The sequence below is a fragment of the Ovis canadensis genome, chromosome 15 (genome assembly GCF_042477335.2).
Source record: "Ovis canadensis isolate MfBH-ARS-UI-01 breed Bighorn chromosome 15, ARS-UI_OviCan_v2, whole genome shotgun sequence".
Taxonomy (NCBI): domain Eukaryota; kingdom Metazoa; phylum Chordata; class Mammalia; order Artiodactyla; family Bovidae; genus Ovis; species Ovis canadensis.
Genome location: NC_091259.1, coordinates 50,035,143 through 50,052,759, shown reverse-complemented (window position 1 = coordinate 50,052,759; position 17,617 = coordinate 50,035,143). Strand labels below are relative to the sequence as shown.

The following is a 17,617-nucleotide window of genomic DNA, read 5'->3' as shown; positions in this document are numbered from 1 at the left end:
GGTGGGATAAATCGAGAGAATAGTATTGAAATATATACATTACCATATGTAAAATAGTTAGTGGGAATTTGCTGTATGACACAGGGAGCTCAAACTGGTGCTCTGTGACAACCTAGAAGAGTGGGATGGGGAGGGAGGTGGAGGGAGGTTTAAGAGAGAGGGGACATATGTATGCCTGGGGCTGATTCATGTTGATGCATTGCAGAAACCATCACAATACTGTAAAGTAATTATCCTCCAATTAAGAACAAAATACAATTTAAAAAAAAAGGAATGGGCAAAAGAATCTGAATGAATACTTCACCACAGATGAAATACATATAGATGGGAAATTAGCATAAGAAAAGTGCTCAGCACCACCAGTCAGCAGGGAAAGGCAAATTAACCACAGTGAGATACCACTACACATCTATTAGAATGGCTACAATCAGAATGACAAATACCAAGTACTGGCAAGGTTGCAGGGCAACTGGAACTTTCAAAAACTGGAGTGCAAAATGGCACAACCACTTTGCAAAACAACTGGCAGTTTCTTAAAAAGTTGAACATACACCTACCATATGATCTAGCCATCCCAACTGTAGGTATTTATCCAAGAAAAAAGCCAAAATGTGCGTCCATAAAAACAGCTGAGCACAAATGTATACAGCAGCTTTATTTATAACAGCCAAAAATTCAAAACAACCCAACGTCCATCAACAGGTGAATGGATAAAGAAGCTGCAGTATATTCGTACAATGAATACTACTCAGCAATAAAAAGCAAGGGACTACTGATACATACTACGACAAAGTAAATCTTGAAAAAATTACAATGAATGAAAGAAGCCAGACCAAAAAAGAGTACATACTGTATGGGACATCCAAATCATTTTACAGTGAGTGACTGAAACCATGTTAGTGGCTGTCTGGGGACCGGGAGGAGGGATTGGTGGAAGGAGACCTTCTGATGGGCATGAGGTGACTTGGGGGTGATGGATTTGTTCATTATCTAAATTGTGAGGATGATTTTTATGATTATATACATATATCACATTGTACTTTAAATATCTATAGTTTACCATATGTCAGTGATAAATTTTCTTAAATGCTTGATTCTTATTTTGTAAAATAATGAGCTTGACTAGCCATTCTCTAAAGTTCTCCTCAGGTCCAATACTCAGTATTCAAGGATTAATATTACTCTTTCTAATGACATATGGAGGGAAAAATGTACAAAAGAGGAGAAAAATGGAAGGAAAGGAAAAATGTTTTATTCTAGACTTTAATCAGGCACAAACCTCTTTACAGCAAAAGTAAATCGTCAAAACTAAGCTACATCCTCACATTTTATAGACTATGTATAAAAATATTTTAAGCAGTAGGAGGCATGTCATAAAATCCAAAGTATTAAAGAACAAAGTCTCTTATACTTAACTACAATATATTTGCATTTTTTGAAGTGTATTCATACACTTTCCCATTTGACCTTGGCCTACCCCATGAAGGCAGATTACTTACCACTTGTCAATGCACTTCTGACAAAAGCTGTGAGCACAGGGCAGGATTAGGTCAGCTCGACCATCCATACAAATACAGCACTCTTCCTCGTCAGTCAGCTGCTTTACCCTGCAATGTGAAAAATGAGCTGGAGCAGTGCTGTTCTCTGTTGTCACTGTGCTGTAAACTTTCTTTCCATTGGCTTAAAAAGCGTAATCAAGGATGTATGTGCTCTCAACGTAAAGCACAACATGACTCATGCAGTATGGAGTAAACTAACCTGTATTTTAGGTACAGCATACATATTAGGGAAGAAGTACTACAGGGGAAATTTCGTAGAGAAAAGAGTGGATAGAAGATAAATCCTGAGATGGTTTAAAAGAAAATATGGACTAAAACTGGAAATATTCAGGTCTTTCTGAAAATAACTTAGCCCATTTTAATCATATTGAATTTTTATACATGAATTCAACCAATATATGATTTATTCACTATGCAGGATATAAAGCTCTCAAAAATATGGGCCCTGCCATCAGGGTCTATATATTATGCTGCTGCAGCTAATGGGCATATAAATGAAAGAATAGCTTAGTCTTAAGGTTCAGGTGCCATATGAAATATGAAAGAGATAGAATGCAAAGTATCTGTCCTCAAAGAGCTCTTTCATCTCAGGAAGAAAAGAGATGTTCAACCTTCTACTCCAGCCACAATTTAGAATGCCCCTGAATGAGCCAAGTGCCTTTATATGTGGTGTTTTCCTTTCCTGGAGTTTGGCAAACTCCAACCTCAGTTACTCAACTCAAGATACCATCTTCTCTATGCTCTCAAAAACCAACATTTCCCTCAACTAAAGGTTTTAAATACTGCATTTTATTGGCTGTTTATTGGTTAGTCTATCCATAAACTGTAAACTCATAAGGAGTTTGTCTTAGGTTCTCAAAATATATTTCTTGAAGTGATTTAAATTTGCTTTTAATCTTTGTGCTATTCTGTAATGTTTAGGTTTTCTTCATCAAGCATATATTGCTTTTATAATTATATAAAAATTAAATGTTCCAAACTATAGCCACTAGACTGTAAGCTTCTTAACTGTAGAAACTACCTCTAACATGTTTTTATTCCTGGCTGTGCTTATACCACTGTATGTAAGACACTGATATAGTACTTTAAAATCTGTCAATTTGTATATAGAAAATAAGCAAACGTCAAATGTGTATTATGTGTAGTAAGTGCTAAGTAAAGAAGGAAGAAAGTATGTTTCAAATTTGTCAGAAAGATAAGGTAGAAAAATGACAGGATTTCGATAGAGGACATTCAATGTGAACAAACAAAGCTAAACAGGTAGGGAAACGTGTCTATCTAGCAGGCTGATATGAAAGACTGCTTAAGCATAGCAGAGATAATCTGATCCTTGTATGTCAAAAGAGTAAGTTTAAACTTGTTTTGATAGAGTTTAATCAAGGGGAAAGTGAACCCCCAATGGAAATAATGCTTTAGGAGATCAACTGGGAGACTAGTATGAGGGACAGTCTAGAGAGTGGAACACCAATTAGATCCTTGTTTCAGTAATTCACCTGGGACATAATTAAGCCTGGTCTAAGGGGTATTACAAAAGACAAATCATTAGGGTGTGGTAACAGAGTAAATGCTGTGCTTCAGCAATGCATAAAAGAGGGCAGCTTCTGAATTGAAATTGGGAAACTGAATGAAAACCTAGATGGGTGTGGATCTAATGTATTTTAATTTTTCTATATCTATTTATTTCAATGTTTAAATGCCTTTTAGGTGCAAGGTAATGCTAAAAATCCTTCAAGCTAGGCTTCAGCAGTACATGAACTGAGAACTTCCAGATATACAAGCTGGATTTAGAAAAGGCAGAGGAATCAGAGATTAAATCACCAACATCTGTTGGATCATAGGAAAAACAAGGGAATTCCAGGAAAACATCTACTTCTGCTTAACTGACTATATTAAAGCCTTTGACTATGTGGATCACAACAAACTGGAAAATTCTTAAAGAGGTGGGAATACCAGACCACCTTACCTGTCTCCTGAGAAACCTGTATGTGAATCAAGAAGCAACAGTTAGAACCAGACATGGAACAACTGACTGGTTCAAAATTAGGAAAGGAGTATGTCAGGGCTGTATATTGTCACTCTGCTTATTTAACTTACATGCAGAGTACATCATGTGAAATGCTGGGCTGGATGACTCACAAGCTGGAATCAAGATTTCTGGGAGAAATATCAACAACCTCAGATATGCAGATGATACCACTCTAATGGCAGAAAGTGAAGAGGAGAATGAAAGAGCTGGCTTGAAACTCAACATTCAAAAAACTAAGATCATGGCATCTGGTCCCATCACTTCATGGCAAATAGGGAAAAGTAGAAACAGTGACAGACTTTATTTTCTTGGGCTCCAAAATCACTGTGGATGGTGACTGTAGCCATGAAATTAAAAGATGCTTTCTTCTTTAATAGAAAAGCTATGACAAACCTGTGCGTGCTAAGTCGCTTTGGTTGTGTTCGACTCTTTGCAACCCCATGGACTGTATAGCCTGCCAGGATCCTCTGGCCATGGGATTCTCCAGGCAAGAATACTGGAATGGATTGCCATGCCCTCTCCAGGGGATCTTCCCAAACCAGGGATTGAACCTAAGTCTCTTATATCCCCTGCACTGGCAGGCAGGTTCTCTACCACTAGTGCCATCTGGGAAGCCCTTGACAAACTCAGACAGCATATTAGAGAATAGAGACATCACTTTGCCAACAAAGGTCTGTATAATCAAAGCTATGGTTTTTCCAGTAGTCATGTATAGATGTGAGAGTTGGACCATAAAGAAGGCTGAGTGCCAAAGAACTGATGCTTTTGAATTGTGGTGCTGGAGAAGACTCTTGAGAGTCCCTTGGACAGCAAGGAGATCAAACCAACCAATCCTAAAGGAAATCAGTCCTGAATATTCATTGGAAGGACTGATACTGAAGCTGAAGCTCCAATACTTTGGCCACCTGATGGGAAGAGCTGACTCACTGGAAAAGACCTTGACCCTGGGAAAGATTGAGAGCAGGAGAAGGGGTTGACAGAGGATGAGATGGTTGGATGGCATCACCGCTCAAAAGACATGAGCTTGAGAAAACTGCGGGAGACAGTGGGTAGGGAAGCCTGGCATGCTACAGTTCAAGGGGTCGCAAAGAGACACAATGCAGCAACTGAACAACAACAAGTTACTATGTGTTGTGCCAGATCCAAAAGAACTGGGGTCTCTGCCCTTGAGGAGCTTACAGTTTATGTCTAAGTATGTGGACTTGGTTGTCAGTAGCAAAGAATATAACTGAATCCATAGAGAGTGACAGACAGGGTTTTGAAGGTTAGAGTTTAAAACTGAGGAGCAGAGGGCCACAAAGAACAGCATTCTGGATGGAGGTAAAAGAAAGAACAGGAGATACAGAAGCAGCCAATGGAAGCCGTGCTATGTTCACTTCATTTTTTTGCTACCTTCCTAGCAGTACAGTTACCAGAAGAAGGAGGGAGAAAGTCTTGCTGTTTGTCCTTATTAGACCACTTGTAGAATGGAGAATTAAGTTCTCTGTCCCCCTACTCTGAAAACCAAATTCACAGATAAAAGATCATCCAGAAAAGCCTCTGGGATATAGACGAGACCAATATAAACAAAGGCTGAACTGGGGATGTTTATCCTGGAGAACAAAAGGCTCAGTGAGAATTTGAGTAGTGTGTTCAAGTCTTTGACAACTGAGAGAGAACAGACTTGTGTGGTGGAATTCCAGAGGGTACCGTCACTGAAATTAGTAGAAAACAGTAATAATTAGTAACAATGATAGTTAATTTTTATAGATATATATTTTTATGAGCCAGGCACTGTTCGAAGTATTTTACATATACTAACTCACTTAACTCTCTCAAGAGTCCTATGAAGTAGACCATATTACTGTCATTTTCTTTTAAAAGATGAGGATACTGAGTAAAGAGAGGTTTAATAACTTGTCCAAAGTGACACAGTAAGGAGTAAACCCAGGATTTCAACACAGGCAATTTGGTTCTAGAATCTGTGCTGTGCTGCCTTAGGAGAGCCAGATTTTGCTCTAAGGAAAATTATGCAAAAGGGAAAATTACACAGCGATTAAAGCCATTTGTGTATCAAAAAGCTTGTCTTTCTGAGGCAGTGAGTCCCACACAACTGCAGGTGTTCATGTTCAAGCTGGACTACCACTTGGCTAAATATGGTAGGTCTTGCTATGCAAAGTGCTATCCATGGGTGAGCAGTAGTGACAACACCTGAGGGCTTGACAGAATCTCAAGCTTTTTCTCAAAACCACTGAATATCAAAGTTTAAGAAGCACTGTAGTACAGGATCTTCATGCACCAGGGAGTACTAATGCAGAGGTTAGGAGCATGGCTGTATTGCCAGACAGGCCTGAATGTGAATCTCCGCTAGACCAGTTTCTAGCCATGTCATTCATTTGTCTAAACCTCAAGTTGCTACATCTGCAATGAACCAATATTTGTATTCCCCTGGGATTGCTGTGACTTAATGGGTTTATAAAAAGGGCTTCCCTGGTGGCTCAGATGGTAAAGAATCCGCCTGCAATGCAGGAGAGCTGGGTTCGATCCCTGGTTTGGGAAGAGCCCCTGGAGAAGGGCATGGCAACCCACTCCAGTACTCATGCTGGATAATTCCCATGGGAAGAGCAGCCTGGAAGGCTACAGTCCATGGGGTCACAAAGAGTTGAACACAACTGAGCGATTAAGCACAGAGCACAATGAGTTTATACATGTAAAGTACTCCTCACAATGCCTAATACCCTATAAGTACTTAGTAAATATAAAATACTACTAGAAATAGGTACTAGATATAAGACTGAATCAAATAAATACCTCTCAAGATCCCACTCAATCTGAAAAGTTCTTTTTTCCTATGAACTAAATATATCAGGGTATAAAAAAACAAAAACCCAAAATATACAAAGGCAAGCAGCAGCCCTAACCTACCAATTACGCATTGAGTTTCCCAGTCTAGACGGCACATGAAAAAGGATAACATTCTTACCTTCCTCATTAAGATGACTGCAATACGAAAAAAGTATTACTTTCATTTTCTACCACAGAGCCTAGTAAATACTACTTACTATTAAATACTATTTTCAACTTTCAAAATATTAAAAAAAAAAAATCACCGTTTTGAAGAGGGAAGGAATGAAAAACAAAATCAGATGTCTGTCTTTGAAAGATTAACTTAACAAAATACAGGAAAGATAAGCCTAAATGCTACCTAAAATGCTCTAAAACTCATTTGGCATTTCATCAGTAACACTTGTACAGCCCAAGCCTAGAAAACCAAACAATCCTATTAAAGACAAATAGGAAAGAATAATTTAAAATACAATGTTACTACAACATAGTATTTGGAAACCAGCTGGTTAAGAATGGATCAGAAAATGCAACTGTAAATGGAGCAATAAAAATGAAGTTCTTGTTAAGCATATTCTTAACTCTAAGGCAGAAGATGCTGTCAATACTGATTTGTGCTGTCTACCCTGTATGACAATAAGACAGGATGTCAACATGTCTAGACCCACGTAAGCCTTTTTCCAGTGAGGCATTCACAAATTTAAATTATGGTCATGGCTGTCAAATGGCAACAGGTGGGTGCATTCACATGCCAAAAGCATTATGGAGAAGGAAAAGAAAGTTTAGATAAAACAATAATATATTAGGCCTGAGTAAACAAGCACCATCACAGAAAATGCTGGCTGACCTCATTTCCTTCTGGTAACTCAGTACATGCAATATGTGCACCAACTACTTGTCCATTCCAGAATGGACTGCCAAGTCCTGGAGCCAATATTTACAACAGTAATGCTCCAATTAGTCAGATACCTTTAAGAAAAACTGAATGGTTTTACCAGATTCTTGGACCTAATCCCTTGAAGGGCTTTGATTGTCTAAGATCCTAAATGCGTATTACAAGAGAGTATTAACTATATACCTTGTCATTAAATGCAAGCAGGTTGAGTAGATTCACGGAAAGTGGGTTGACAGAAACATTACCTGGTGTGAACCACTTTAGTTTTTCTTTAATGTGGCACTCTAACAATGTCCTGAAACACAGAATAGTCCAAAAGCAGATCTGGGATATAATATCATCTGAGACAAAAAGTAATGTGATTTAAGAAATCACAGAGGTCATTAGCAAAAATATTACTGTGATATTCAGTAGTTTGCATGTTGGAAAAGAAGAGAAACATGGCATTTATGCACTGCATACCTTCCCATCCAAAGACTAGCCTGACAAGATGTTACAGAGGCTGAGTTTTCATCTGGGTCTTCAGAGGTGGAGCTCTGTGCCAATACCCCTGCTGCTTGACTTGTGATGTCTTTATAAAGCTGGATAAACTGGTATAAATTCATGATCCGTGATGCTTCCACAATGCCACTGCTTTTGTTAATCTAAAAATAGAAAGAAAATGAAAAAAAAAAAGTTGATAATCTTTCTGATTGATTTTTTCCCAAAAGTGGAAATATTTAGTCACCTAGGAAACAAAGTTTGCAAATTACCTAACAAGAGAGCAATAGTCTGAGCAAATGAATAATATCACTTCCTCTACGTGTGCAGGGTTCAAAATACACAGTATTTTCTCATGTGATAGTCAAAACAACCTGTAGGGTTGATTAGGCATGAACTTGTTTAGTAGTGGAGGTCAGGCAATTTTCCCAGACTTAAAAAATAAATTTTAGAGATAAATCCTTTTAATTTATTTAAAGAATTTCTTAAAGATTTATTTGAATCCAACAACCACTTGCCATTCTACTATAACTGAAAGAGATTAGTTTCTTGAATATCTTAAGTTCTATTACATACCAACACTTACAAACTGAAGCAAGAAAACTACAATAAAGTAAATCCTAACAAAAAGTGGTTGAATTTTTCCCAGAAAGTCATTTTGAACTTTAACGTGAAGTAGAATCATTGGCCTACAGGTTGTAACTCTCCCCACTCTAGCTTACATTCTTTTTCTTGACCTCATATTGCACTTTTGATGTCTTTTTTCTTAAAATCTATTTTTAATTGCAAGATAACTGCTTTACATCTAGCTTCTATTCTTTCTAAAATACTCATTTATTTTATTTTTGGCTGTGCTGGGCTTCACCGCTGCCCGGGCTTCTCTACTGGTGGCGAGCAGGGGTTACTCTTGAATTGCAGAGTGTGGGCTCTAGGGTGTTTAGGCTTCAGGAGCTGCAGCTCCTGGGCTCTAGAGCAGAGGCTCAGTAGTCATGGTGCAACAGCTTAGATGCTTTGCAGCCCGTGGAACTGTCCCAGATCAGTGATCGAACCCAAGTCTCCTGCACTGGCAGGCAGATTTTTTACCACTGAGCGACCACCAGAGCCGCTAGCTTACATTCTTAATGTGAGGAGGTACTGGGGGCAAGTGTGAGATAATAGGTAAGAAGAGACAATATTGCTTTCATCTGTCTCGGGAAATCATGTAGTATGGCATATATTCTCTTTTCAAATGAGCAAAGCCAGAGGATTGAGGGCATCGCATTCTTGGATAAAGAACCTGAAGTAATCAGAGACAGATTATAGAGATGTGAAAGACTTCCTGTCAACACAGGAGATACCACAGAAGACAGTAGGAACTATTAAATGCAATTAAAGTATGAAATCTATTAAGTGCATATCAAAGTATATGGAATAAAAATCAGAAAGCATTTAGAAAGAACTGAATAATAGAGGGAGAGATATAGAGTAGGCCTTAAAATTGTAATTGAAAGTTTTTAAAAGTATTGCTGGAACTGGGGACATGAGAAAGTAAAGTGGTTCAATTATATTAAAAAACATGTTACAGCAACATTTCAATATTTTGAAGAATAACAGTTGTAATTAGCATTTATTGTTTATTACTTGAGAAGACAGTAAGAGAAAAAAGTTGGGAATCAAGTATGAATTAGACTCCATATTGTAAAAATGAAAGAACCATTTCTAATAGAAAATTGATCCAGTTTGGGGAAGGTTAAGAATCTATCTGGAGATACAAATATCTAAGAATCTGTAATAGATTATACATGGGGTAGAGAACAAATAGAATTACAGGTGATAGGAATTTAGGAGGGGTAACAAAAAAAGACTTTCAGAGCTGAGGAAACTGAGCCAGTCTTCCTTCGGAAATGCACAGTTCATTAGAAATTAGGGAATAATTCACATAAATTTAGTATTTAATAGCAAAGCTTATCAAACTGCAATGTTTAAACTGAAGTATAGTTGATGTATAATTATAGGTATAGTGATTCATAATTTCTAAAGGTTATACTCCATTTATAGTTATTATAAAACTATCTACATTCCCTGTATTGTACAATATATCCTTATAGCTTATTTTACACCTTAGAATTAGTCTTCTTAATCCCCTAGCCTTATATAGCCCCTCTTCTTTTCCTTTTCCCACTGGCAACCAACAGTTTTTTCTTTACATCCATGAGTCTACTTTTTTGTTATATTCACTACAAACTATACTATAATCACAGGATTTACAAAACAATGTTTACCAAGTATCCATTATGTGGGTGTTATAGGTACTATAGGTACTACTGCTCTAGCACTAGTGACACAGTGTATAAAAACCAGATAAAAATCTCTGCCCTCACGAAGATTATTCTATAGGTTGGAGAGACAAAAATATAGATAAGATGGAAATAAGTGTTATGAAGAATATTAAACAGAGGACAGAAAATGCTGAAAGGCTGCAGGGAAGGCCTCACAGAGGTACCATTTAGGAACTAAAGCAGTCCAAGAATGAGTCATGTGGGTATCTGGGGAAAGAACACTCCAGGCTAAGAGAACAGGAAGTGCAAAGGCAGACATGAACCTGGCCAGTACCATACTGTCTTGATGACTGTAGCTTTGTAGTATAATCTGAAGTCAGGAAAGTTGATTCCTCCAGCTCCATTCTTCTTTCTCAAGACTGCTTTGGCTATTTGGGGTCTTTTGTGTCTCCATACGAATTGTGAAATTTTTTGTTCTAGTTCTGTGAAAAATGTCATTGGTAATTTGATAGGGATCACACTGAATCTGTAGACTGCATTTGGTAGTATAGTCATTTTCACAATAGTGATTCTTCCTAGCCAGGAACATGGAATATCTCTCCACCTATTTATGTCATCTTTGATTTCTTTCATTAGTGTCTTTTAATTTTCTGTGTACAGTTTTTTTTGTTTCCTTAGGTAACTTTACTCCTAGATATTTAATTCTTTTGTTGCAATGGTGAATGGGATTGATTCCATAATTTCTCTTTCTGATTTTTCATTGTTAGTACACAGAAATGCAAGCGATTTCTATGTATTGATTTTGTATCCTGCAACTTTGCTAAATTCACTGATTAGCTCTAGTAATTTTCTGATACTATCTTTAGAGTTTTCTATGTATAGTATCAGGTCATCTGCAAACAGTGAGAGCTTTACTTCTCTGATCTGGGTTCCTTTCATTTCTTTTTCTTCTCTGATTGCTGTAGCTAGGACTTCCAGAACTATGCTGAATAACAGTGGTGAAAGTGGACACCCTTGTCTTGTTCAAGACAGTATGGTACTGGCACAAAAACAGAAATACAGACCAACAGAACAAGAGAGAAAGCCCAGAAATAAACCCATGCACCTATAGGTACCTTATTTTTGACAAAGGAGGCAAGAATATACAATGGGGCAAAAGCAGCCTCTTCAATAAATTGTGCTGGGAAAACTGGACAGCTACATGTAAAAGAATGAAATTAGAAGACTTCCTAACACCATAAACAAATATAAACTCAAAATGGATTAAAGAGCTAAATATTAGACCAGAAACTATAAAACTCTTAGAGGAAAACACAGGCAGAACACTTGATGACATAAATCAAAGCAAGATCCCCTATGGCCCATCTCCTAGAGTAATGGAAAAAAAAAAAGTAAACAAGTGGGACCTGATTAAACTTAAAAGCTTTTGCACAGCAAAGGAAACTATAAGCAAGGTGAAGAAACAACCCTCAGAATGGGAGAAAATAATAGCAAATGAAACAACTGACAAAGGATTAATTTCTAAAATATATAAGCAGCTCTCATACAACTCAATACCAGAAAAACAAACAAAAAGTGGGAAAAAGACCTAATCAGACATTTCTCCAAAGAACACACACATACATGTGCTAACAAACACACGAAAAGATGCTCAGCATTGCTCATTATTAGAGAAATGCAAATCAAAACTACAATGAGTTATCACCTCACACCAGTCAGAATGGCCATCATCAAAAAGTCTACAAACAATAAATGCTGGAGAGGGTGTGGAGAAAAGGGAACGCTCTTGCACTGTTTGTGGGAATGTTAATTGATATAGCCACTATGGGAGATAGTATGGAGATTCCTTAAAAAACTAGGAATAAAACCACCATATGACCCAGCAATCCCACTCCTAGGAAACCAAAATTGAAAAAGACACATGTATCCCATTGTTCACTGCAGCACTATTTACAATAGCTAGAACATGGAAGCGACCTAGATGTCCATCAACAGATGAATGGATAAAGAAGTCGTGGTACATATACACAATGGAATATTACTCAGCCACAAAAAGTAATGCCTTTGAGTCAGTTCTAATGAGGTGGATGAACCTAGAATCTATTATACAGAGTGAAGTGAGTCAGAAAGAAAGATACATATCGTGTTCTAATGCATATATACGGAATCTATAAGAATGGTCCTGAAGAATTTACTTACAGGGCAATGGAGGAACAGACATTGAAAACAGACTTGTGGACTTGGGGAGAGGGGAGGGTGAGATGCATGGAGAGAATAACATGGAACTGACATCACCATGTGTAAAATAGACAGCCAATGGGGATTTGCTGTATGGCTCAGGAAATCAAACAGGAGCTCTGTATCAACCTAGAGGGGTGGGATGGGGAGGGGATGGGAGGGAGGCTCAAACGGGAGGGGATATATGGATACCTATGGCTGATTCATGTTGAGGTTTGACAGAAAACAACAAAATTCTGTAAGGTAGTTATTCTTCAATAAAAAGAATAAATTAAAAAAAAAAAAAAAGAAGTGAAGCTGGCAAGAAGCACAGGGTCCAGCAAGGAGCCCAGGGAAGCTGGGACAGAATGAGAGCGGGAAGACTGGTAGAAGGCGAGGTTAGGGAGTGAGGTGGGGCCAAATGTAGAGGGCTTTGCTGATCGCAGCAGTGGCTTTGGCTCTTATCTCAAGTGCATGGCGAGCCACTGGATGGTTTTGAGCCAAGGAATATTAAGACCTAATTTCACTTCAGATTATCAGTGGACTAGATTGGTTGTTGATCTGAGACTAGATAGAATGGGGACAAGGGCAGAGAAGCAAGGAGATGAGTTAGAAGGCAACTGGAATAATCCCAGTGAGAAAGGATGGTTGTGAGGAATAAGGTGATAGTAGCAACAATGATGAGTTGGTCACATTCTGAATATATTTTTGAAGAGCAACAGGATTCACTTATGCACTGACTGTGGGGTGGGTATAAGAGAAAAAGAGAAGTCAAGATGACTCCAAGGTTTTGGTCTAAGTAACAAGACAGGTGACAATAATATATTTCATGAAGCTTCTAAACAGCCACCTTAGTCTATAATTTTAATTAGCTCATTAATTTTCTAATATTTCCACAAAATACTCCATTTAAACATTATTTAGATAATTTTTTGTTTAAACTGGTGGAAGAGGGGTTTTCTGTGATTTGTAGCTGATGGCAATTTATATGACAGAGGAATGAACATTCTAGATGAGGGAACTCAATGAGCAAACAGTGATACAGCCTTAAATTAGTTAAGCCTGGTGAGACTGTAGACTGCAAAAGGGGACAATGATAAAACAGAAAAGACAGTTTGGAGCCATACTGCAGAAGGCCTCAAATGCCAGGTTAATGAGTTGAATTTTTTTTTTTAACATTTATTTAAATCACTGGGTCTTCACTGCTGTGCACAGCTTCTATTTGTTGTGGTGCACAGGCTTCTTTTTGCAGTGGCTTCTCTTGTTGCAGAGCACCAGCTCTAGGCACACAGGGTTCAGCAGTTGCGGTACAAGGGCTCAGTAGTTGCAGCTGGAGGGCTCCAGAGCACTGGCTCAGGAGCTGTGATGCACAGGTTTAGTTGCTCCGAGGGATGTGGGATCTTCTGGAATCAGGGAATCAATCCCGTGTTCCCTGCTTTGGCAGGCAGATTCTTAACCACTGGATCACCAGGGAAGCCTGGGTTGGGACTATTTTGAAGCCAAGGAGGAATTGTTGAGGAACTTTAAATAGAAAAGTGATCTGATGAGAGTTGTGCTTTAGAAAGGCTATTCTCATAGCATCACAAATTAGAATTAGGAGAGGAGTCTCAAGGTGCAGAGACTAATCACAGAATCTAAAGTAATCTAGATGAGAAGAAAGAGAGGCTTAAGTATTAGTTACAGTCTCCTTGAGAAGACTCGAGAGTCCCTTGGACTGCAAGGAGATTCAACTAGTCCATTCTAAGGGAGATCAGCCCTGGGTGTTCTTTGGAAGGAATGATGCTAAAGCTGAAACTCCAGTACTTTGGCCACCTCATGCGAAGAGTTGACTCATTAGAAAAGACTCTGATGCTGGGAGGGATTGGGGGCAGGAGGAGAAGGGGAAAACAGAGGATGAGATGACTGGATGGCATCATGTACTTGATGGACGTGAGTCTGAGTGAACTCCGGGAGTTGGTGATGGACAGGGAGGCCTGTTGCAATTCATGGGGTCGCAAAGAGTCGGACAAAACTGAGTGACTGAACTGAACTGAACTGAGAGTGTGAACTCTGTCTTACAAATAAACTCAAGTAAAACATAGTAGAGGTAAAACCAAAAAGATCAGCTGGATGGTTACTGTGGGAGAGAGAGCAAGAAAAGGAGAAAGAATGTATATTTTTTCAGAAATGACCTTTGTCACTAGTTTTTATAAATTTACCGATGTATCCTCTGAAGTAGACTTTCAAATAGTCCTGAAAGATTATGTGCAGTGTAAACTTAATTTGAATAGATTTTACATGTTTTAAGCCCAGTTCTTCATTTCTTCTTTACCTTATTTCTTTGTAAAGTTAAAGGTTGCAGATTCCCAAAGTTCTTTTGGGGAGTATGCATATTTACAGCACTGCGAAAAACCCCTAATGAATTTAATATAAATACAATCCCCAAAACAAACACAAAATGGAAAAATATGTGGTTGGTATACAATTTTTGAGCCCAGGAGTCAAACTATAAACAATAAAATGTGACTGTGGATCAAATTAATTCAGCATGTATTCTGTTATTTCCAAAGGTACAGAGATAATACATTCTGTTATTTTAGCATGTATTCTCTTTCTTCTCACCTAGATTACTTTAGATTCTGTGACTATTAGATTACTTTAGATTCTGTGACTAGTATCCGCACCTTCAGACTCCTCTCCTAATTCTAACTTGTGATGCTATGAGAATAACCTTTCTAAAGCACAATTCTCAACAGATCACTTTTCTGTTTAAAATTCCTCAACAATTTGTAACATATTATACACTATATAAAGTTACACTGCTACCCAAACTAGTATATTATCTACTTCTGATGAATAATGTAAAAAATTTTTGAATGATGGTTCTCTGGCAGCTATTATAGTGCTTTTTAAAATTTGGACTTAAAAGAAATCAATAAGCAAATGTTCAATGTGGATAGACCCAGTTGAATGGTATTAAATGATACTGTGTATTTTCTGTAAACCAACTGTAAACTTGAACAGGTGCCATTCAACTTCAGTCAAGTGTGGAATTAAGATCTTGGTCTTTGCTAATCTAATCCTCTTAAAAGTTCTTTTATTACTTAAATAGATTAGACCTTCAAATTTGATCAACTAAACAGAATCAATCCTACTATACTTATAGCTTAGTAGAGGCAATAAACCTATTGGGGAAATGTGGCGTATTATTTGGGTAACATTCAGGATCCATGATACAAAAGAAAAAAAAAAATCTCCTTACCCAGGAATTCTTTACAGATTGATCAGGGGTTGAATTAAGGACATTCATGACTGCCCAACTTATTGTTTATAGGAATATGGATGATTTTATTGTATTTTAGAGCAGGGGCTGGGATAGGAGGAAGCTTAATAAAATTCATTCCTTCATCTTCACCAAAAGTTCACTGGCCTCAAAAAGGTTAAGAACCACCTATTCTAATCTACCCATTAGTGGATAAGGCTTCCTGATACTCTATGACTGCTGCCATCACAGTTTTTTACACAACTGATATACTCATTTACCTTAAATTTAAAGATGAATTAAGAGACACAGTGTGCCTCTTAATTGATGGTGAAAATCCCTTAACTAACTAAAAATAACTTAAAAAAAAAAACCCAACCCAAACCCACAATCCACTGTAAAGCTAAAAATTACTTTTAACTCCCCCAACCAAACCAAAAAACCAACCCTTTCTAATGGATTTTAAAATTATCATTAAAAAAAATAAATAAATAAAATAAAATTATCATTTAACAAATAAAACCTAGTGTTTTTTAAAGAAATGATTTCATAAGATACTTTAATTTTTAAGAAGTCATCTTAGAGCTATGTAAGGCATCACTTTAGGATTCCACAGTCAGTTAAAATCCAAAAAGAGAGGTACAGGATAAAGCTGAGAGTTTACTACTGCCTTCCTTGAGTATAAAAATTTCTGCTATATGGCAATTATATAACCAGTGAAATTTAGTTAACCTGGAAGAGCCATCAAAATTATTTTACATAGTTTTACAAATAAATATTAATAAAAACTAAATTATAAATATTTCTGCTATATTATAGCATACTAATAAATATGGTTCTAATCACCAAAATAGTTTAAGCTCAGAGCTGGAAGTTTCTATCACTCTTACCTTGGTACAGACCACTCGTACAACCACTTTCCAAAAGGCAGAGGAATCAGACCCAGGTTGTACCTCAAAGAGAAGATGTTTTTCCTGGCCAGAAGCCACTTTAGCAGTTCTGAAAAGAGGCAAACACATTCATTAATTTTATGAAAACTCATGTAAAATAATGGAGCTATGAGACCAGATTCAAGAAAGTTTAAGACAGAGGAGGAAATGTGAAGAAAACACAGAAAGGCAAGTAACAATAACAGTGATTGTAATAGTTAGATTCTTAAAATACAGGGATAGAAAATGTTTTGACTATACACATACAGTTTAATTTCCAAAATGGACAGCATAGTGGAATGATGTTTATAAATCTATTTTTTTCAGATCTATATCTCAATGGTCTTTAAATTTCTAATAAAGACATTTAGGAAAAAATGTGTACAAAGAATCAGGTACTTCAGGAAAAAATTTGGCTGGTTTCATTTATCCCAATTTTGACTACCACTGCAGATATATATAAAATGTGAAAAAATCTTGCTCTTGGTTGAGTCTTTCCTTAAGGAACAACACATATTTTTATAGATAATTTGAAACTGGACGAAGCAAATGATTTTGAGACATAGAACTTTACTCTCTTCCCCAGCAGAGTCATTCTAATTTACAAAGAAAGAGAATACTAACATATGAATATAACACTTTTTAGGATAACTCAATATTGTGCATAAGTGTCAATTTAAATCAGTTCAAAGACATATTAAGTATTGCAGCTCCTTTTTATTTTTTAAATCATTACATTTCTCTCTGAACACCAGTGGAGATATGACATTCAGAACTAAGTAACTTTCAGCTAAATAAATTGAGGCCATTGAAAATTAAGCAATGAGCCCTCGGTAACAAAATCAGCCAGTTAAACTAGTACTGCCAGTTGTCAGTTCCATTTTCTGGCTATCAAGTCATGCTTCTTTTATGTAAGTTTAACTATATAACTCTCAGACAGCACTGAATTTGTGAAATGTCTAACTCTGGTCCACGGGAATTGGTTTTAAGAAGCAAATATAGTCAGAATCATTCTGTGCTAAATAAATAAAAGGGAGACACACTATACCACCGTCTCTGTATTACACAGTAAGCTTAGCTTGTGGATGCTTTCACAGGACACATTTTATCCAGTATCTTTAGACCAAAAAACAAAATTTCAAAGGACAGACTAGATTTTTTTGTATATAAGTTCTAAGACTTTAAGGGA

At 37.1% G+C, this 17,617-nt stretch overlaps 1 protein-coding gene across 4 annotated transcripts in view; it reads right to left on the bottom strand.

Annotated features, from left to right (window-relative positions):
- The window catches only part of RNF141 (ring finger protein 141), a 36,870-nt gene that overhangs the window by 6,707 nt on the left and 12,546 nt on the right, over window positions 1–17,617 (bottom strand). For all 4 annotated transcript variants that reach the window (XR_011249333.1, XR_011249334.1, XM_069554401.1 and 1 more), the window contains exons 3-5: window positions 16,390–16,498; window positions 7,766–7,947; window positions 1,500–1,607 (exon numbers count right to left, since the gene is read on the bottom strand). Coding sequence is in view for 2 of the 4 variants with exons in the window: in XM_069554401.1 (XP_069410502.1) it covers window positions 1,500–1,607; window positions 7,766–7,947; window positions 16,390–16,498 (399 nt within the window). In the remaining 2 variants the exon portion in view is untranslated. The remainder of the gene's footprint in view (window positions 1–1,499; window positions 1,608–7,765; window positions 7,948–16,389; window positions 16,499–17,617) is intronic.